Source organism: Bactrocera latifrons, unplaced genomic scaffold (assembly GCF_001853355.1).
Source record: "Bactrocera latifrons isolate USDA-ARS-PBARC rearing strain unplaced genomic scaffold, ASM185335v1 scaffold_16, whole genome shotgun sequence".
Lineage (NCBI taxonomy): Eukaryota > Metazoa > Arthropoda > Insecta > Diptera > Tephritidae > Bactrocera > Bactrocera latifrons.
In genome coordinates, this window is record NW_017535074.1 from 1,824,634 (window position 1) to 1,847,580 (window position 22,947).

Here is a 22,947-nt window from a genome sequence, read left to right on the forward strand (position 1 = left end):
TTTTTTATTTAAAGAAAAATATTTGTAAGAGTTAAAATGGTATTTTTATGATTATTTTAATTTTTCATAAGATTTAAACCATAATTTTTTATTTCTAACAAAAAATTACCGTTGTCTACTACATTTTCCAAACCACAAATTTATTTCCCGTGTAGTCGTGTGTCGCTCACATTAAGTCAACCACAAGTTGTGTACAAAAATAACGAGAATATTTTTATGAGTCATTATTATTTACGGTACTTTTCAAATATTCGCATTTAGCACGCGCTATAACTTACAAAAACAAAAGTTGTAATATACATGTATAGTATATAGTAGAAGTACAGTTATTGTATTTGTATAGAAAATTCCACGTCTTAATGTCAACAGCTAATTACTTGGCTCTAGCTATGGGTTACACTCATTACCCACTATATAATCGCATATTAGCACGTTTCGGTGATCGGCACAAAGTAAGTAAATTGCAAAAAAATTAAGCTCTACTATTAAAAAATTAGGTAAGTTATAAATTAAAAATTCTTACCTATATGACAACTTTGTTGTAGTAATTATTTGTTTTTGGATTTAAATACATTGTTTGTAGCTAGTAAGTAAAAAGTGAAATGCTATAAATCAGTTTTAGATTTTAAAATTGCTTCTTGACTAGACATAAGTATTTGTTAAAAATTTTATTTTTATTGTATTCGACGACATTTGATGCTTATCATGAAACGTTTTAGAAGAGTTAACCCGTGTTGCTCTTAAACTGGAATTTTCTTGGAATTGGTTGACTGGATAGCAGCTTTGATAAAGAATCCCAAAACTCCTTGATATTGAGAACTGCTCGCAAGCCACTACACTTCAGCCATGAATAGATTCTCAATAGAGGCTCAACTAAATGCGATCCATCTATAATATATAGTTGTTGGTGTAATTACTATACATATTCAGAAAATCTAGGAAAATCGGATATTTACCAGATTTTAATACTTTGTCTCAAATTTTGTATTTCTAACCAAATTTCATGTTCGAAATCATTGCGAAGTGGATAACGCTGCCGTTGATTCTGTGTTATCGAAACAATAAAAGTATACGAGTGTTGCAAAGCCTTCAAACAGGATCGAGAGACCGTTGAAAACATGTCTCGTTCTGGTTTCGACTTCTTCAACTGATAAAAATATTTAAAAATTTGAAGTATGTGGTACTTGAAAATCGTCAGACAAGTGTAAGAGAGTTGGGAAGAGAGCTCGACAGCTCTCGCGAATCCATTTGAATGATTTTGATAAATATTTTGGATATGAAAAGCGTTCTTTTTCGACTCCGTTACAGTAAACAGCTCTATTTAGACTAACTTGATAGTGAATTCCGATCCCACATTCAAGGAAAGTATTATAACTGTCGATGAAACATATAACAATTATCGGAGTGGGGTAAAAAAACGGGTCGAAAACGGGCGCCAAAGCCGCTCAAAAGTTAAGGTGATGCTCATTGTTTTCTTCGATATTCATTGAGATTCTGATGGAGTTGAAGGCCATCCCAAAAAGTGCTTGTGTATATGTAATACTGTTTATTTTTAAACCTGAAGTATCGCGCCTTAAAGAAGTAGTAGACTGAATTCATTATCGATAATTTCATTTACTATTGGTTCGACTACCATTTTAAAAATAGTTTGCTGACACAGATTACTCCTATTTTTTTGAAGCGAACGCCATTCTGTACTTCATTTGAGTAATTTTTATCTCTCACTTGATCTGTAGACCTCAAAGAGATGAAAATGGATGGAATAAAATAAAGAATGTTTCAAAATGTTTCTCTCCCACGCGTCTATTCTCATTTCTTCGAAGTCAACATATCACTTTTCTTTGTTAGAGGAAAATTTGGAAATTTATGGGATAAGTCTCGAAATTCGAAAAATCAATAAATAGATGAAATATAATTGAAACCTCAACTGGTACTTTTGAGCTGACTTTCTTATAATTTCCATACTAGAAAGCATCATATTGTAAGTATTCTTGAAACAGCACAATTTTTTCTAGCAATTTTTCCGTTTTGTTCAACCTAAATCCATCTCTAATATGTACCCATAGAATACTATAATAATGTAAAAAGAAAATTATAATTAAGTAGTTTCATAAAAATTAAGTTTTCAACAACTTTCGATATCCATAAAAATGCCTAACATATTCTGATAACCCGTTACGCACAATTGTTACTTTGTATCATTAAATACAAGTAACTAAGATTAATACATTTCAAAAACACACGTCAGCGCATTGTTCTGAAATTGATAGGAACATAAAATTCCATTTATAGATAATAAAATGGTTGAAGAAATAAAATTTTGCAATTTCTAAACAACACTTCCTGGAATGCCTGTTGAAACAATGAAATTATGCAAAAATGAGTAAGAAATAAATGATTATTATTAAAATAACTAAATATAATATTAACTCGTACTCACCTATCACTCTGATAGATTTCCACTGAAGAATTCAACTCAGCCAATTGTTCTTTCAACAACTGTAAATTCGAATTGACGAAGCTCAACTCGAGTGCGACTGTGTCGCGCAGCTTGCGATTTGTGGTGGCCTACAAATACACACAGATAAATAAAGTACAAGATTAGTAATGTTTGTTTACAAGCTACTAAACAAAAAATAGCTATGTGCATATATAATGGCATAAAATCACTCACTTTAAATAGGTTTTCAGCGCCAGCGCGTAGTCGTAGCTCCTTGTTGATTTCCTGATTCAATTTGCAGCGACGACTTTGTAACTTGCCACGGCATGTGGCCGCACGCGGATCGGAGCCCTGGAGAATGAAGAAGAACGGAAATAGATTAGTGATTAGTAAACTAATTTTTAGAATAAGGTTGTAAAATATATTTTGATATATTATTTTTTAATTTCAGTAGCACGGCGATGAGTCATCAAATTCTATAATTTTTGCGGATATGTAGCATACTGAGCACGTTAAGGGGTCACACGGGTTCCTCGGGTTAAAAACAGCCTTTTATGAAAACTTTTTCTTTATATAAAAAATTAAATATTTTATTAGGATTTTTCATTGTAACAAACACACACTATCAGTAAAGAAATTCTGAAACGTTTTGAATAAAATATTCTAAACTCCGCCATTGCGACGACATTTCCAGTGACTCCACGGAAAAAAATGTGACCCATTTTTAATTAAAACCATAACTTAGAACTTGGATGAAGGAAAAAAAAACAACTGAAAATTTGGTTTTTGGCATGTTGACATTAAAAAAAAAAAAATAAAATTTCTGAGAAAATTTCGCGAAATTTTTTTCAAATAGTTGTAATCGAAAAAAATCTTTCGGCCAAGTTCTTAAAAATTGTATCTCAAAGACCTGTGTAAAATTACATGAACATAGGTTGAGTGTTTCTCGAGAAATCTTTCCAATCGACTTCCAAAACACAGTTTTGAGAAAAACAGTGCACTTAGCCTAGCTAGCCTCCAGCGCATAAGTTCTCAAGGCTGTATCTCCAAAACTATTACTCGGATCAACTTGAAAATTTAAAACAACACTTTAGAGGTGTTGTAGAATTCAATAAGATAATAAAAAAAAACCCTGAAAACCCATGTAACCCCTTATATATCCTTGGGGCAAATTAATAAAACCATTTCATGTTTAGGTCGAAGAAAAGTTCGTCAAAAGTAACGAATATGATTTGTACAGTTTAGCTGGAACAATTTGTTCAGTTATCTGAAGCCTTCAGAAAAATGTCAGTCTAAAAAAAAGTCTGATAAAGATTTCATCGACAGAATTATTATTTTCAAAAAAAGATTATAGACTACTGTAAATAAGAAAAACAGACAAGCTTGCAAAAACTTTTAACATGCCTGCAATTAGCTGACTAAAGTACTTCGATTTACTATAGTATAAAATATAGATTTTGAAGTAAGCTCCTTTGCTAACCTCAAAACGTTCAAGTTTCGATCTATTTCTACAGAATATATCGGTATACACATTCCTCACTCTGAAACTAATATGAATAACTAATAATGAAGTTTAATATAATGATCATTCCTTGATCTCAAAAATAAAATTTTTCTACTTATGACGTTCTTGCAATAAGCAAACTATTTGCTTTGGTATATTTGTATACCATTTTTCAATGTTTAGGACATATGCCACGTAAATATAATAATAATATATTTAATTCTTGAGCTTTACAACGGAACCAATTGACTTATGCCTGCCTATAACAGTCTAGTTATTACAGTGCCATACAAAGCTTTGCCCTCCAAAAGCCGCCGATTAATGCAAAATTAGTCTAAATGAAAAATTATGGTGAACACAACTCAACTTTTGCCCCACATAACAAAGTTGAATGGCATAACCATGTTAGAGCACGCACTTACACACAGGCACACACACACATACATAAATACATATTGGCTTGTAAGCGTGTTTGCGGATGGCCACAAATGTCAACTGCCAAAAATGAAACGCTGATAAAAATAGGTACAAAAGCTGCACAAGCAGATATGTGCATATGTATGTGTTTATGTAAAATCATGTAAACAGAACGAAGCAGCAAAAAAAGTGGTAATACCTACAACCACACTAGCAGCAGTAACAACAAAAAACACAGAGCCAGCGACTGACGAACGTCATCGCATGCAAATGGCAATCAAAGACACGACAACAGAGGCGACACTCGCAACAAAAACAAAATGCGTCGTGCTATAAACCAACAACAACGCTCTGCACAGCACCTAAACAGCGCCACACCAGAAAGCCAAGAGCAAACCAAGCGCACCAACAACTGCCGACAATTGTTTATAGCGAACCATGAAAAATCACAATGCCGATTGGTAAAGCGTAAAATGTAAATAGAACAACAATAGCAACTACTATGTGTGTGAGTAGTTGAACAGCATGTCAAACAAAGTGTAACCGCAAACTACTGTACACACGTATGTATGTGTTTATGTATGCATGTGTGTGTCTATTTGTTTTGTGGTGCAACCATTTGTGTTATTGGTGGCTGCCAGTTGAATGAAAAGTTAAAAAAAATCGTGGCGTCAAGACATCGAGCAAACACAGTTAAGAACACAAAGAAGGTTGTTGACACTATTTACATGTATGTTGTTGGCGAAAAATGTTGTAAAATACGCAATTACCGACATACAAACAGAAATGTGTATTTATTCATAAACTTCTAAAGATTGATGTTACATACATATATACATACACAGACAGCTTCGTAAGGTACATCGGTTTTTCTGTTCAAAACACCCACAATTACATATGTACAGTACATACATACGTACATAACACATATTTGCCAAAGTTGTAAACTCCAAGCACAATACTAATTTCTTTAGCAAACAATATGGCAATGGTAAACAAGGCGCTCGGCATAGAAATGGCGATAATAGCGATTGCCTATATCTGTAATAACATAAAAAATTATGATATGAAGAAAAAAAATTAAAATTATATTATAGCAAATATTTAAACCACGGTACATCGACATAGATATTTTTATGCAAATAAGTATGTATACTCTTGCATATTTTTATGTTTATCTTTATAACATTGAACATTTATGCAAAATACCTACATATTCAATCTACATATACACACAAGTACATATGTATATGTATGTAAATATTTGAAAAACTGTTGTCGTTAACGAATATGATCATTAAAAACTTTAGCAGTTGTGGCAAGTTTCATAGAGTACTAGAAGAGAAGTGGAACAATTACGAAAGTTGCTTGATTTGAGAAAAAGAAAAAAACAGAAGACTAAACATGACTGGAATATAAAATTTTTATTAAAAAAAAGCCGAAAATTATCAAAATTTTAGATATGTAATTATCATTAAAACTAGGCCACATTCAATATTTTTATGAATAAGGTCGTAATCTGAGGATTTGAGCGCGCAAAAGTTAGCCAAGTCAGATGGAGCTAAATTAGGTGAATACCGTGATTGTGGCACGATATTGATTAAAAATTTGACGAAGAATCAATGATGGGGCATTATCGTTGCGTAAAAACCATGAGTGGTCAGTAATTGTATTTAGTATCTCTTTACGAATAGCTTCGCGCAAATGACGCATATCACTCAGATAGTAGTCCTTCTTGATGGTTTGGCCGGTCGGAAGAAGTTCGGAGTACACTACAACTCGATTATCGAAGAAAACTATCAACCTAACCTTGACCAAATTTTTTTGGTCAAGGCTTACCTTTGCACGATATTCGGCCGGTTCCGGGTCGTAAGCGGACATCCAAGATTCATCGCAAGAAATATTATGTTTCATGATATCGTGATAATCGTAAAACATTGTTCCACAGGCACGAGACGCTGTTTTTCGAAAAAATTTAGTGATTTTGAAAACAATCGTGCTTTCACTTTTCTTATGCCCAACTGATCTTTCAAAACGATTTTCACTGATCCTTCTGATATTCCAACAATACCAGTAAGTTCTCTGACTCTTAATCGTCAACTCTCAAGCACTAATTTCTGTATTTTTTTAATCAACAGTTGATGTTGATGGCCAGGTCCAGGACATGGTTCGTCGTCAACGCGTTCTCACCCTCAATAGAAAAAGACTTGCTCACGAAGAAAATGGCCGAATGCATTTTATTTATTTCAGAAAGACAAGCGTACACTGAAGACTAATGATTATGGAAATATATGAATCCACAGGCATAGTACAAAATGTTCGTGTGCCAGTGAGGAAAGAAGTGCACATCATGTTGAGAATATTACTGCCGCTGGCGCATCAATTGAGGAATACCCAAATCAGTCTTTCACATGTGGTTCTCAAGCGTTGGGCATCTCTGCGACGTCGTTGTGACGAATTTTGCGAAAAGATCTTGGTTTACATTATTACATGATCAAATTGATGCAAGAACTAAATTCGATTGACCACCAGAATCGTCGTAGGTTTGTAAATTGGAAATAATCCGAATTTTCATGCAAAAATCTTCTTTAGCGATGAGACTCATTTCTGGCTGAATGGCTTCGTCAATATTCAAAATTATTATTGGTCAGGCAGCAATCTAGACGTACTCCACGAGTCACCTTTACATCCCAAAAAATTGCGGTACAATTATGATCCATAAGCCCTACTTATTATTTGTAATTAAATATAATTGGTTTCATGATGGTTTTCATTGCCTAAGCAATTCTAGATGATAAAGTCAGTGTTTTCCATCTTTTTCCTTCGAACACAATGTAGAAATCCTCTTCATCTCCTATCTTTTCAGTAGCTATTCAGATGAAGTATTCAGTGTTCAACATGTACACAATACAGTTCGTATTCTATGATATACGGCTAATCTTCTGCGATTTTCACCAGTGGATCATTCATCTTTTGGAGAATATTTCTCTAGAACACTTCAAGGACTCCATCTTCAGAATTTATTCATATCGAGTTTTCGGTACCATTGTACCATTTATTAAATTGGGCCAAATGAGAGATATTTAAAGTTCTGGAATAGTAAATTCAGGCAGTAAGAGACGCAGCGTTTTTTGAAATCTTGGATTTAATTGATATATGGTATGGTCCTTGCTTACAATAAAGTCATAATAGGTCCCAAATTTGACAGTAAAATATAATCGTTAGTGAATTTAAAGAACACTTTATAAATTTCTAGACACAATAAACTTATTTTTAAGGTCAGCTGCATTTTTAAATTCAATATTTCTCTAAGCTATACTATATATTTTGAACTTAGAACAAGCAGTGACCTTTAAAAGATAGACATTATGCTTATTAATTGCAAGTATAAAATCTTCTGGCATTTATTATGAACATATTATATATAGACTGCATAAATATATATTTTTCCATATATGTAAGCCATAAAGCGCATTCACATTAACATAAGAAACCCAGATATTGACCTAGGAGCTTGGAAACGTCGCTGTAAACCAAATTGCCACTACTGCTTGTGCCACATAGTTAGAAATGGAAAATGTGAAATGAAAAGCCAAAAACAAACTTCGTTTTGTAACAAAAAGCGGGCAAAAGAAGAGCGTATAAAGCAAGAAATCAGCCAGAAAGCGAGGCCAGTTGCCGCCATAAAATGCAACAGTGTCACTCACTACTAGCTGGAATGGAAGCGCGGCGACGTCGCGCTGCTGCTATTACGTGCTTGCCGCAAATGTCACGTACCCAGAACTCATTCGCCATTGTTGCATGCTATCGCTAATATTTGTTGTTGTTGTTCTTACAACTCTAAAGTTGAGCGCTATGCCGCCAGCGTCAACATGACCAGCAGTGTCATCACCAGCACTATCAAACGCCAAGCAGCGAGCGCTCCCCTCTGACGACCGTCAGAGCTGTCAATGCACTCACGGTTCAGCACCCAATCGATTGCGGTGGCCAAGAACTCACCGAGTTCGTTCTTCGTTCTTCGATGGTCGGTCGATTGTTTGGACTGTTAGCCGTTGTGACGGGTGCCTGGCTGATCGTCGGTCGGTCATCTGTTGTGCTGATCGCTTTGTGGCCATTTATTTATATATTGTATGTTGCAAGCAAAGTGCTGCTCTATGCTTTTGTCCACCTTTTATGCTAGATTTGTGTATTATACACGCACATACAAATATATACATACAAATACATACTTACACATTTATTGCAGCGTTTCATGCGATCCAAATGGAGGAAGCATTAAATGTTGCTTCTGATTTTGTTTTGTTTTTGTATTTGTTGCTGCTGTCGTTAGTGGTAGTGGCCTGCACTTTAGAACGGCTTGTATAGGTAGGCGCGCTTAGCTTCTACTTCGCCCCCAACAACGTGATGTACGGAGAATATAGGTAGCACATTGGAGTTTGTTTTCCTAAATACATGCACTCACGATAAGCTTTTCCAATTTTATAACATTGTCAGTTGAATTTAATTGCGGAAATAGTTAGATTTAATTAATGTTTGGTGTGAACAGAAACTTTTCCGCTTTCCTGCCACTGGCGTGCGCAGTCAGTTTAGAATATTTAATGGTATTGTGGCGCATTTGAAGAGTTGCCTGTCGCTTCGTGACGTCTTCAAACGTGAGTCATAATTAAAACGCATGTGTTTATAAGTTAAGGTTTAATAATAAATTTTCAAACAACAACAACTTTTTTACTAGAACTGAAAAGCGTAGCATAATTAAGACCCTAGGCACTTCTACATAAGTAAAGCACAATTTTTTGAAAGAGACTTTCTTAACGGGTGATCTAAGAATAAGTGCTTTCTTTGACAGATCTCGCGTGAGTCATGTCAAGCTATCATGTTTTTATTTATTCAGTATTATTTGGCATTTCACACCATGGAAAGACTTACGCCTCAACAACGTTTATAAATCGTTCAGCTTTCGCAACACCAGCACCCATCTTAACACCCAGCATTCATTATTGGTTACTACTCGACCGAAGAGACCACGTCCAGCACGCAGTGAATAAAATATAGCAGCCGTAACTTAGAGCAAAGACGAAAACCTTGTAGGGCCGGTTTGACGCTATTCACAGCAACACGGACTGACGTATGGAATGGACCATTTTACCCAAAAAAAAAAACAATGGTTTGTTATTATTTATGGGCCGGTAGAATCATCGGTCCATATTTCTTCAACAATAATGCCGGTGAGAAGGTAACCGTCAATGGCGACCGTTATCGCGCCATGATAACCGACTACTTGATTATTAATTATGCTAACACAGGTAGTTATTTTAAACCACAATTAATCGTTCAATAACAGTCTGAAATCGCATGGAGCATAGCTTATAGTATTGCTAGGCAATTATTAAATTTTTAAAGAAGTTCAACAATAATTTGATTGACATATTTGATTACCACTTATCAACGCTGTCCTCTACTTAACTTTTTTGCGATAAACGCACTGTAATTATTTGCATTGATTTTAAGGCGTAGTTCGAACCATATGAATGTTCACACAGTTCTTAGAGCCACTGATAGGAGTAACAATCAGCATATATATTATAAGAATAACGTATATACTGCAAATATTACATTTCGAATATGAGCAGGTGTTATATACTATTTAGTTTACATGTTTAACATTTATGTTTGTGCGAATGTATTTCCAGTTCTTTAATTACTGTTATTTTCCAAGTGACACTTTTTATTTACATACTTCCCAAGTTTTGACCTAGGCGGTATTAATTTTGTATTGGCAATCAATGTACAAAGATACTAACAATCTTTTTGAGTAAAATATTATGTTTTTTTAAAAACGTTTTTGAAAGCATTTATTAGAAACGAACTCTGGATTGTATCCAAATTTATATATATTGAGTAAGGATTGCTTGGTATTCTGCCGGTTTTAGCAATCTCATCTATATTTATAAGCTCAAATATTTATTTCGAATTTGAAATAATATTCTTCGTGAGTACTACTTGTATAACTGCTAGCAGAACCTCAATTTTTATTTTATGTGTATTTATGTGTTGGTCTATCGGAAAATCAGAAAGAGAGTGCTGATTGGAGTTTGAAGATTTAAGAACTAATGTGAGTGATAAGTGCATAATTTCATCTTTCAATCTTCAATCAGCAACCTCTTTCTGACTTTTCTCTTCTGATCGTAACCTCGGCATCGCTTGAGTTCTTGCAACTGCAATGTTATTCACATCATCGAAAATGTATGGACATTAATCCATCCGTTCCAGTCTTAACTCTAATAAGATTGTTGTCGCAGTGTTTTGGGAAACTACTTTATCACGAACACAAGTATTTGAGTGGCAGAAAGCATTAAGTGAAGATCGGGAGGTCATCGAAAACCACCACCTCTGTTAATGGCTTGAGAGTTAGCAGAGTATCTCAACATCGCTTGTGCATCGACTCAATACATTTATTTAACATTTACATTTACATTACATTAATGTTTTGGGTATGAAGCGCGCCAAGGTAGGTCTCGTACCAAGAGATCTGAATGCGCTATTATATTTCAGCATGATTATGGCAGACGAGACGAAGCAAGAGTCATCGTTTAGTCGACGTACTCAACAGATTTCATTCCGTGTGACTTTTTTCTGTTGTATTTATCGGGATCAAATTTGATTTTAGTAATTCAATAATCTTTTCGAAGTAAAGTGCTGACACAATTTCCATGACAGCCCAGCCAGATTTAATTTACGTTAATTTTAATGCATTTCTTGAGTAGTTAATACTTTGCAACTGATAACAACTGCATATGAGGCTCAGTTTTAATATAATAAATTCACTGATATTTACTGAATATTTTTCAGGAAGCAACAGCAAAAATAATCACAACACAATATCACACATTCCCTCATTATTATGCAAATATAGTTGAACTGCATAAAAAGTATTTATTTAACTGCAAATAAACTTAAAAGAAGCTCAGTAGAGTGCAGCATATGCAAGAGTGAGCGTTGATAGGCGTATCTTAATCTCTTGCGAATGCTCGACTTATCGCTGGGGCTTTGAGCGAAATGCGGACGCGATAGCGAACGGTGCGATAAACGGCGATTGCTTCATTTGTAGCAGCAACAACAAGCAACCGACATAGCCAGCAACATCAACAAAAAGAACAACAATGAGCGGTAGAAACAACAACCAACATAGTAGCAACAACAACAGCAGCGTAATCATACAAAACAGCAGTGGCACTCAAAGTTAAGTAAATTTGCAAGAATTGCAAACAATGCGATAAGCCAAGAATACGTAAAACCGACAGGCGCATCGCCGTGTTACAAATATTGGCTGCTGGGCACTGCGCTCTGATATCCGTACCACATATAGTTTAGTACATGTGTAGTAGCTAGTAGCCGCGTTGTGTTGCTGAAGTGGAAAGAATTCGGTCGAGCGCGTGATTGTGTTGGCATTCTAGGGTAAAATCTGTTGCAGATCACATGCAACATGCAGCAACATCCATACACAGCAGGTATAGGTGTGTGTGCAACGCAATATTGCAATATTGTTGAAAAGGGCGTAGAAATATAGTCGATGTTGCCACAGAGAGCCACATTGCTTTGGTTGAGCATCGCATCCTCAACAACAACAACGACTCAACGCTTGTCACACACAATTAATATTCTCCGTTGCCGATATTTTCTTAATGGCCGTGTGTGTGGCAACTTGTTCAACATACTTTACAAAGAGGTCAGATATATATGTTATTTTTAGGGCATAACATATACATATATATAATTTATATATAGGATATATATAAAGTATATACTATGAAATATATAAAATTTAATTTTGGCAAATGAGAGCTATGGTGGCAACCCTCAAATATTGAATATTTCGAATTGTTTCGTTACCTTATACATTTTTATCAATTTTTTTTTTAATAGGTGGCACCCGTTCTTGTTCTATAAAGAAATATTTGTGACACCACTTTGCTTTTGCTGCCCAAATTGCAACATTTTATGTACTTTATCAATTCGATTTGAAATAGGTGGCAACACTGCTCAAACTAATTTTCAACTATAAATCTTCTAAAGCGCCTTTAGTTTAATAATCATACATTTTTATAATTTGTTTGCTGCATTAATCTGGACGAACTAAAATAGTTCATTAAATGGCAACCCTTTTCATAAATAATTTTATTTGTGAGTTTTTTGAAGCTCGTTCTGGTTATACTGTTTATTTTTTACTTTATCAATACATTGGAGTTAAATTATGTAAACAGGTAGCAACCTCACCTTCTTTGAACTAAATCTCATAAATCGGTGATCTGTGTAATGTGAACGTAACGGAATTTGATATTGCATCACAATTTTTCCAAATTTTTTATAGATTTTTAGTGTCCATCTTTGCCCAAGTATTGAGGGTATAAAATGCTTTAAGATTTGCCCTTTATTTTCATCTGCTTTTACTACAAGGTGGTCTCCGCCGCTCGGCTTGACTCGTATTGGAAGGCACGCAGCAGCATTAAGTTGACAAACTCACACAGCAAGCATTACAGACTACAATGCTCTATTGTTGTTGCTGAGCAAAATGAAAGCTGAAGAACTAAGATGTAGCTCCCGCCAAATTAATTTAGTAATAAATTAATATATGGGTAAATACATATGTATGGTATATTAATTAAATTAGCATTTTACCACACCACACTTTTACTTGCATGCATTTGTGTGTATGTATATGTGCCTGTAAATATTCATTTGCTCGCCTCTCTTGTTCTTAGCCTGCTAAAAGAAAAGGCTAACTGTACTGACTTAATCTGCATTAATTATTTTATTGTTACCGGCAAGACTGCGGCCATAATTTTTATTTAATTTGTTGAGAACTCTCATAATTGTATAAAGAATACGCACCATTAAATAGAATTACGAAGAAACTCTCACTGCCGTCAGGCGTATAAGTGAACTGTCGAACGAGTTTGAACTGGAGTAGAGCAATTTCTTATAATTTATGGTCATGAGTTAATTCTACTGAGAAAATTATATCTTTGTGAAGAAAGAATGATTCATAGCTGGATCTACAAATTTACAACAGCAATTAGACTAAATGAAAACAGACTGTGAGTTTTTGGCAACCTTGTTTTTCATAATTTTTGAGGTACATACTTTTTTTGCTAGCATAAAAGCTATAACAGCTCTTAAGAAGAAAAAGGTTTCACTCAAGAGCTTTTTTGGGAGCAGTCGGTTTAAATGGCAGCTGTATATTATAGTGATCCAATTTAAGCAATTGCCTCGGATTTTATACCGTGGTCTTGGAAAAGAATTCATGTTGAATTTCATGACGATATCGCGTTAAATAAAAAAGTTTCTCATACCAGATACTGATTCCATGCACTTTATATGACAAATATATGCTATACTGGTCTGATATCGGCGATTTCGACAAATAAGCAGCTTTTTGGGAAGAAAAGAACATGTGAAATTTTTCAGACCGATATCACAAAAATAACGGACTAGTTCGCCATGTTCAGACGGACCTGACAACTCAACTCGTCACACTGATTATCTAAGCAACGTTTTTATGCGTTACAAACTTCTGAGAAAATTTAGTACACTCCTTTCAGACCATAAACATATTTTAATCTGTATTTTCATCTAATCATCTTTTCATCAACACGCCTAGAGGTAGACAATATTTACAACGAAGAATTTATACTTCCAGCTTAACGCTATTTAAAACACTTTCAGCGCTTCATCAATCAATTAATGTTTACTTATAATAAGAAACATCACAGTTTTCAAGGTTCTTCTGTTTTTAACAACAGTTTAATTGTTATTTTCCACTTTCAACAGGCAGTTCTTTGCAGTAGCCACAAAATACACTGCCAACCTGTCTACACTCATACGAAGATGTAATTAAAAACATAATATAAACACAAATTATGTTAAATTAAGAAACAATAAATTTGTCTATACAAGAAAAACCAATGAGGAAAGAAGCTAACAAGAAGTTCGCATACTCAAGTTAAAAATAGCGTACTCGTAGACATCGCTCGCTTACACAGATATTTGTGAGTATGCGTGTGTTCTATGTACCAATACAAAATAAATTAACGTAGTGAATAGAACAAGCAAACTGGCCGGACACAACTACGGTGCTAGAGCTCGGCGGTGTGCACGTGTTGCGGCGCGGAATGCGACTTGACGTTGATACTCGATTGTTGACGAAGTGATGAGCTAAGCATTTTACTTGTTCTTCTATACTTACTTACATATATGCTGGTAAACTTTGGGTATTCATGTACTGTGTTTTGTGTCTGATATTTATGCTATAAGAATATCTAGATAGGTGTCTATTAGCTTAACGAGACAAGGTATACTGAAGCTGGGAGCTTTCTTGGTAATTTTTTCACTTTGATACCTCATAATTAACGAGTTCTGTTTAAAATGTTTTTGAAGACAAATCAAAGTATTTTGACAATTTAGCTAATATGAAGTGAAAATTATACTAAGTTGGAATATAAAGCAAATGGTTTATTTTCTAAAGTAAATATGAGACTCAAAAACTCAGCCTTATGTACCTTAAAATATTACCAATAGTGTCAACTTCATTAAGAAGTTCAAGGTTACCTTCAGCAGTAAGGTTGAATGGAACGATTCCGCTCTCGAGCTACTGCTTAGGGATAGTGCAATCAAATAGTGCTCGTTTGATGTTGGTCGCCTTGTCATGGCGGAGGTGCTTAAGTAATAGTAAAGTGTACATCCCAAAGGAAACGCACTCGTCTCTTACGAACTAAGAGGGACACCTCATAATTCCCACAATGGTGATATGGATGAATAAACCCTAGGTTTTACACCCATCTCCTAATGTGGAAATATGGGGATATCCGCAGCAGCACCATCCTAAGCCAAGGTGTGCCGATGGCTCAATGGTAAAGAACGTATAGTTATACTTAGCGACAGACAAACGGCACTAAAAGCCATCTCTGCATACGAGATCAAATCGCTATAGAGGGGTGTATATGTAGATAGATTATTAGTCTATCAGATCGTAAGCAAGTGCACCTTATCTTGTCTGGTCACAAAGGTATAGCCCGTAATGAACTGCATATGAGCTCACATACTACGCGGCATCCACCAACATCGTAGAACTGCCTTTCATTGCAGTTGCTTCCATACCATAAAGGAGCTGCTCCGCATGGACGAAGGAGTAGGTAGAGAGGTTACAATCATAAAAGACCATTGTAAGCTCAAGAAGTTCTTATATAACTTTGGACTAGTTTCTTGTGCGGATTGCCGGTTCTGCGACATGGAGCCTGAAACTCCAGAACACCAGCTAATTGATTTTACAGCAGTCTGTAGGCGCAGGATAATGGCCGTGTATCTATGTTTCCAAATAAGAATCAGCTGGAAGGATCAGCTTTAAACATCAATGTAGATTGATATTTGACATTACTTGGCCTTCGATTTGACAAACGCTTGACTGTAAAGTATTGAACAAAATATAACAGCTGTTTGAAAAAGGCTGAAATTTCTCATAACAGAATTTCTCGATTCTAAAACTGATCTAAAATTTCCCAAATAAAACTTGGAAGAATTGAAGAAAACTACCTCCACATCTGTCTCCTCTCTTGTATTGGATTGAAATTGTTGATAAGAGAGACCTTCTCAAAGCAATATGGCAAATCGAAGACGGCTTATGTCAGTTTAGATAGCACATGGAAATTCTATGAATAAGTATTTTCTCTCATCAAATAGAAAAAATTATTATTTTTATTAAATAATTATATTTTCTAAAGAGCTGAAGATATGAGTTTGTTATGCTTGACACATTATATAAATATTTTCAATGCATAATTATATGCCACATCACCTAAACTACACCACTGTGCCACATTCTATTCCCATCTTTATTGTAGATTTGATTAAAAATGCCACTTTTTCATTACAATTGTTTAATTATCAGTTTTTATGCGCTGCTCAATTTATTATTTAAATAATAAAACATCGCTACAGAACCGGAACTCACCGCAAACGACGGTAATTGCCGAGTACTTGAAAGGAATGCAAAAAAAGCATTCAATTCAATAGGAAATATTAAAAGTCAATTAGAAAGAACGAATAAAACCCGGTGCTTTTTTCACTTAAAGGCAATTCTACGTAAGAAATAAATATATGTAAATAATGAAAATTCAAATTAAGAAATAATGGAATATTACGCAGCGATGGGAAAGAAGCTGGCGAAACAATCAAGCATATTTAATTACAAAATTAAACTTCATGTGGCAAAAAAGCCTTGAGTATTATTTGATTACAAATTCAATGTGGTTTCTCGATCATAACAAATGCGAAGAAGATGAACTTAAAAGCCACGATTAATCAAAATTGCTGAAAATGGGTTAAATATTGCTCTGGGCTGGACTTATCTAGCTTACGGATGGTTAGCCGCATTAATTGGACTCCTTTTGACTAAACCACCGAATTTGCCAAGAATATTTAAGACATGATTTCTTGCCAAAAATCCCCGAAAAATTAGTAACAAGCTTTCCTGTCTACGAAGTAAGCAGCTACAGTAGCTGTTTAAAAAATTCCAATTACCTTGCAAAATACTCGAGTCGCGTTCATAAAGTTATGAAATCGCTATAAATCAGATACTTAGCATTCCATACTAAACGTGATCGGTAATACATAAATTCCATTGAAATCGAAACTGTTTGGCTGAAGGCTCTTCTGCTTTTTCGTCCCCTCTTTCTTGCCGACAGTAGTCGGCGTTGCATAGCAAATCAATTTGGGCGCCTGCGTGGAATGGGCGCTTATTAGGCGGTTGTTTTTGTTTTTCTCGTTGGCACTCAATGTGGAGAAAATGCTATACATTTGTATGAAGTAATCTAGCTTAGCTGATAATACGAGTATTTACATATGTATAGTGGATATTTTGTATGCAGCCGCATTCAAAACGAATAGAAATCACTTACTTTAAAGAAATGGCTGCTTGAAATGAAATGAATTGACAGGTAAAATTGTAACTGATGCAAGGGTTACCTGATTTGTTTCAGCACTTACAAATAATTATTTACAAAATATATAAATTTTGGCGACTCGGATGGTACCAACATGACTACAGGGTTGAAGCAAATGTCTAGCTTTCAAAAGAGGACTTAAAAAGTAAAAAACTCACACAGATTCCATACAAACGATACATTTTTTAATCTTCGTCTTAATAATAGCTGGTTGGAACCAGTTTTAAGAACCGTGATCCGTAGCGAAATCCCGCATTTGCGATTTTATAACAAAAAACTACAAGCTCTTTTGATCTTGAACTCTGTTGGCTTTTTACTGTCTCTAACTTCCCTTTTCCCAATACCGGGCCGAATGGGAAAGTAACGGGCATGAGCCGGTCCGTCACGTTCCCCTGCAAAAACATAAACCTGATAGCTCACCGTGTTGAGCCAAGGGTCGTAACACTATGACTGATAACAAAGCCCAACCCACAACAAGCGATAAGAGTAAAACAAGGCAACGAGCACAAGGAACGACAATGGACGACGAGAAGGATTAGGAAATCAGCGTCGCTACCACGAGCTACCAAGACAGTAAAAGTCATATGCACAACGATAGATCGGTACACGAAATTCCTATTGGTACTCGATAAAAGAGGCGTTAAGAATTTGATCGGAATATTAGCTAGTCTGGTGGTGATACACGCTCGCAGAATGGGGTCGAGAAAACTGCAGGAAATGTTTAAAGCAAGGCACCAGGGAAAAAATGAAGCATTTATTTTACACTTGTCCCGCACTGGCAAGATTTCGCTGATATCTACAGATAATTGAGTGTGGAAGAAACCATTAGAGGCACATTTTATGAAGGAGTTCCTAAGAGGGAGCGCATTTTTGATCGGGTACATTTTAAGATGCCGAAATTCATAAGTCAAACAGGAAATCCAAAAGAAATATAGTACAATATAATCATAATTATATGAAGCTTGAGCTCAACCACAATAAATCTATCGCCCGACCTCGTATTGTACATCGTCTATAAGTATTAATGCCATATGCACTCGCTCTCATAAGTGCTTGCTTTCATAAATAGACACATCTGTATACATAACACGTGCTGTATTTGTGATTTAACTTTGACGCGACTTAAATTTAGACAGACAAGTTACAAATTGACTAAAATTATAATGCACATCATTGCCCGTTGTCGTTGTCAGCCATATTGATTAGATGCAATAAAGTTGTTGACCAACACGAAGCGCTGCGGCCAAACAAGAAGTGCAAGACCAAAAAGAGCTAAAAGCGTGAAAATAAAAATGAAAACTAAAATTGGAATTAACAAAATTAATGATTGGTTTGGCCACAAAAGAAAATTATATGCAACTGTGAAGGTAATTGGCAAGCTTCAATGACCTCGCCAGGAAGCAGGGAAAAATATGTCAAGCGCACTTTCATTGTTTTCACAATGGTTACTTTCATAAAATTGCCATGACTTTCGCGCTGAGGGTTTGATGAGGTTTGTTAATAAAAATTTGTGTTTATTTGTTCAAAATATTATGAAAACAATGAGAGTAGAACTTCATAACAGATTTTATAGGCGCGTTGGTTTTCTGTGCTCTATTCAATGTTTGGGCTCTTGAGCTGTAAAAGTGCTGAAGACAACAGGCAGTCTTCTTAACAAAACCCAGAGAACCTATAACTGGATTTCTATGAGTTTTTTTTGTTCCGTAAATCAAAATATCAGCTCGGCAGTCTACTGAGATTTATACCGCCTCAATCAGAAAGGCAATGGCTGAACTAAAGCTCATGCATATCGGCGTTTGCATGGAATATTCGATTAATTATATCATTGAAACGCCGATTTGCAATAATTATTTTGAAAATTACCTTCATTTGCTATAATTATATTGAACTAATCAAATTTTGAAGGCGAAATCAAAAAGCATTAAAGATTTGTTTTTACAAGCCTGTCCATATATGATTAAGCTCGTTCAATTATTACACTAATAAAGGTAATAAATGCATAAAACCTCATAAGCTTATCTTTTTGATGAAATATGCATACTCGTAATGGCAACAATTGTTACACTAAATAAATTTTTATTAACGTTGTAAATGAAGCAGAGAAAATTTGTATGCAAAAGTCCAACGACGTCTAACAGCTTTCCATTTATAGAGGCGGCGCCAACAGCATATTACAATGGTCTTTAATGCACGATAACTGCACTTGGCCCACCGTCACTTCAGCGTTTCACAACATATACATACATGCATAAATATATACATACATACATACACATACTGTTATCTTTATTGCATATATTTAATAATTCAGTGCACTTTCTTCCACACTCCAGCCATCACGAGTCACAAATTTTTCAACACTGCCAATTAGTCAAGCGAAATAGAAAATCTACAAACAAAATTGCAAAAAATATAAAAAAAAAACGCTCTGTATTTATAATGAAAAATGCAAAATGCAAATCTGAATGTTTATGGCTCGTTTGCTGGTGAAATGGACCCTTTCTGGCAACTGACTTGCAGCAGCACACCGTTAGACTGCAGTTTGTAGTGGACACACGAGCGAATGAGCGATGCAAATATGCAGATGATGTATAATGTGCATAAATTGCATGTAAGGAGGGTATAAATTCAGCTGGAGTTGTATATTACACTGTATATTTTATTTATGTGCTTTCAAAGTGAGGTTAGGTTAGAAAAAATTATACTGAATTTATTTATTATCAAATTTTTTTTTTTTTGGATTTGTTATGAAATTTATATTATTTATATGGTGCTTAACTTTATTTTTATTCAGTTTATGGCATTCATTTTCATTTGAGGTTTCATATGACAGCATATAGTAGGTAAAGTGGTTATCTGACTACGTACCTAGGCCTTTAGAAAGCCCTTTGCTAAACCACCGAGGAGTTTTCTCACTATATTATAATTTCTCTTAATCACTCCGTGTTTTTGATAAAGTTCATCAATACAAAAAATTTTATTTTTGCAACCTCTGAAAAATCACGAAGACACCCTCGACCGATAGTTGAGTTTCTGTTTCTTCACAAAACTTTGCATTCGCATAGAAGATGCGCTATAGTCGCTTCTTTTTCTACCTCTGGTCAACATCTACATTACTCAGTCTGCTGGCATGTCTGTCAATTGCACAGTGAACTGCTAACACTCATACCAACGTTCTTATGTCATTCTTTTTGAATTTTAATTGTCCTCATGTGCGGCCCAAATTCCATTCATGCCACGTTTGCCTGCTTATTGGATAACTTATGGATTGACTCCACAGACTTATAACATGTTTGTCGATTAAATATCTACCAAATCCATCTATCCAAAGGCTCTTTATCGAAGTGCAAACATAAAATTGTGAACGTTCTGGCTAGTGATCTGCTTCACAGTTACCAGCATTATTAATATATTCTAAATCTCACTGTAAGTTTATCATGACATAAGATGTCTTACTAAGGCAGTAAATCTATGCAACCCCTATAGATTTACTGCCTTCAAAAAATCGATTTTTTATGGTCGCATTAAATTTTGAAACAACTCTAGAATATTGTTCTGAGTTTTCAAGTTGATCAGAGTAATAGTTTCGGAGATATAGCCTTGAGAACTCGAGGAAAACTAGGCTCAGTGCGCCATCTTTAAACGTGTTTTCCTCGAAACTGTGTTTTTGAAGTCGTTTGGCAAGATTTCTTGATAACTTTTCAACCGAATTTTATACAGGTCTTTGAGATACAATTCTTAAAGACTTGGACGAAGTATTTTTTTTTTTTTAATTACAACTATCTGAAAAAAACCGTCGCGAAGTTTTTACTAAAATTTCTCGTCCAAGTTCCAAGTTAAGGTTTTAACGAAAACACGTATTTTTTCTACGTTAGATGATCCTTTAATGAGTTATACTGCCACCGCCGTTGCATCTTTTTTCCGAGGGGTCACTGAAAATGGCGTCACAATGGCCGAGTTTGAAATATTTTTTTCAAAAATCTCTGAATTGTATGTTTGTAAAAATAAAAAATTCGAATAAAATATTTAATTTTTCATATGAGAAAATATTGTTGAAAAAGGCTGTTTTTACCCGAGGAAAAACATGTAACCCCTAAAAACGCAATATTCTTCCGATCTTCACGATTATGAATTAAATGTTCAATACTGAAATGTAGTTTGTTTTAATTCTACCCGAGTTATCATTCCAACAGTTTTAGCAGGAAATATGGCTAGATCTCTTTAGTCACCGCTACGTGCACAAAACCTGAAAATACTCAAGAAATATATTTAATCTGTGTATAAAAAATCGCAGCAAGCGTGACAAAAACAATATCAATCAGCCACTTTAAATATGTGTTGCAAAAAAAGCTGAAACATTAGAAAAACCAAAAATGGAAAGATTAATAAAATTCAACGGCGAAAAGTACATTGACCATTGGTACTACCGGCGATAACTCATGCTACAACCGGATGCCTTGCAGTGATTGCGGCTTGGCTAAATTAAACAATTAGCGGCAAGGCAATGCAGCGTTCAAAACCGTTAAACGAAATTGGATGATTGGTTTTTTATGTGTACAATATATAAAAAATATATTGCACAAAAAATCAAAAAAAAAAAAAAACTAAACAGATAATATGGAAATAAAATTTGAAAAAAAAATTTAAACGCTCACATAAAGTAATTGAGCAAATCTAACATTTTAACTTTTATTTGAAAGAAAAAAAAAACAGAAAAAAATTAAAATGTTCGCCGTTGATTGTTTTCAAAAATAATTGTTAAAAATCGCCAAAAAATCGTCCGAACTCACTGAGTTACGCGCCATTAAAATGCGGATTTGTGCAAAAAATGCGTAAAACATTAACCCAAATGTTTGATTATTTAACTTAAATTTAAATCAAATGGTTATTCGTTATTCCAGTAGTTGGTAAACGCTTTGCATACACCATCTTTCAAAGTGGCAATACAAAGGCGCGATTTTGAAAAGCGTGTGTCGCAAGCGTGTATGCCATACAATAACGGCTGCTTGTTGCTACACGCATTGCTGCAATTTGTCGCCGTTTGTCTATCTTATTGTTGGTTGGCCGTGAAGTAACGCTGATATTGTCAAATAATGCCGCAAGACAGTTATCTATTTGTATGTATGTACATATGTGTCCGTATATAATATTTACCTGTATAAAAAATGTGTCGGTGCCATTTAACCCGAACTACTACACAAACACAACCATAGACATGGACCTGGCAATATGTGCAAGCCACTAACGCCATTCAAGTGGCTGCCGCAGCAAGCGTTTGCAATGCTTTGACTATTTGTCGGTGACTTTAGAAAGAAAATTTAATTTTTTCTTTCCCTTTTTTTTTACTGTTACTGCAACAAGTGGGTATTTATGCAAAATGCTAGGGAAAAACACTTAAAGGGAGCAAGCGTATAGAAAGCATTTGGCGGGTTTCCAAATCCGCTTTGGACGCTGCAGCAAAACTTTTCCATATTCCATTGCTCGTATAGCAAAATAGACAACAAAAAAAAAAAAAAAAAAAACAAAAAAAAACAAAAAAAAAAAAAAAAAAAAATGTCCCATTTACTACGGTTTTCTTTGGCAACAGTTAT

The 22,947-nt window shown here is 34.9% G+C and overlaps 1 protein-coding gene across 3 annotated transcripts in view; it reads right to left on the reverse strand.

The window, feature by feature from the left end:
• The window catches only part of LOC108966406 (rhophilin-2), a gene marked incomplete at its 3' end in the record, with an annotated part of 110,514 nt that overhangs the window by 15,175 nt on the left and 72,392 nt on the right, over positions 1 to 22,947 (reverse strand). For 2 of the 3 annotated variants that reach the window (XM_018929274.1, XM_018929275.1), the window contains 2 exon segments: positions 2,441 to 2,568; positions 2,675 to 2,791. In XM_018929274.1, the coding sequence (XP_018784819.1) occupies positions 2,441 to 2,568; positions 2,675 to 2,791 (245 nt within the window). 3 annotated transcript variants of the gene reach the window in all.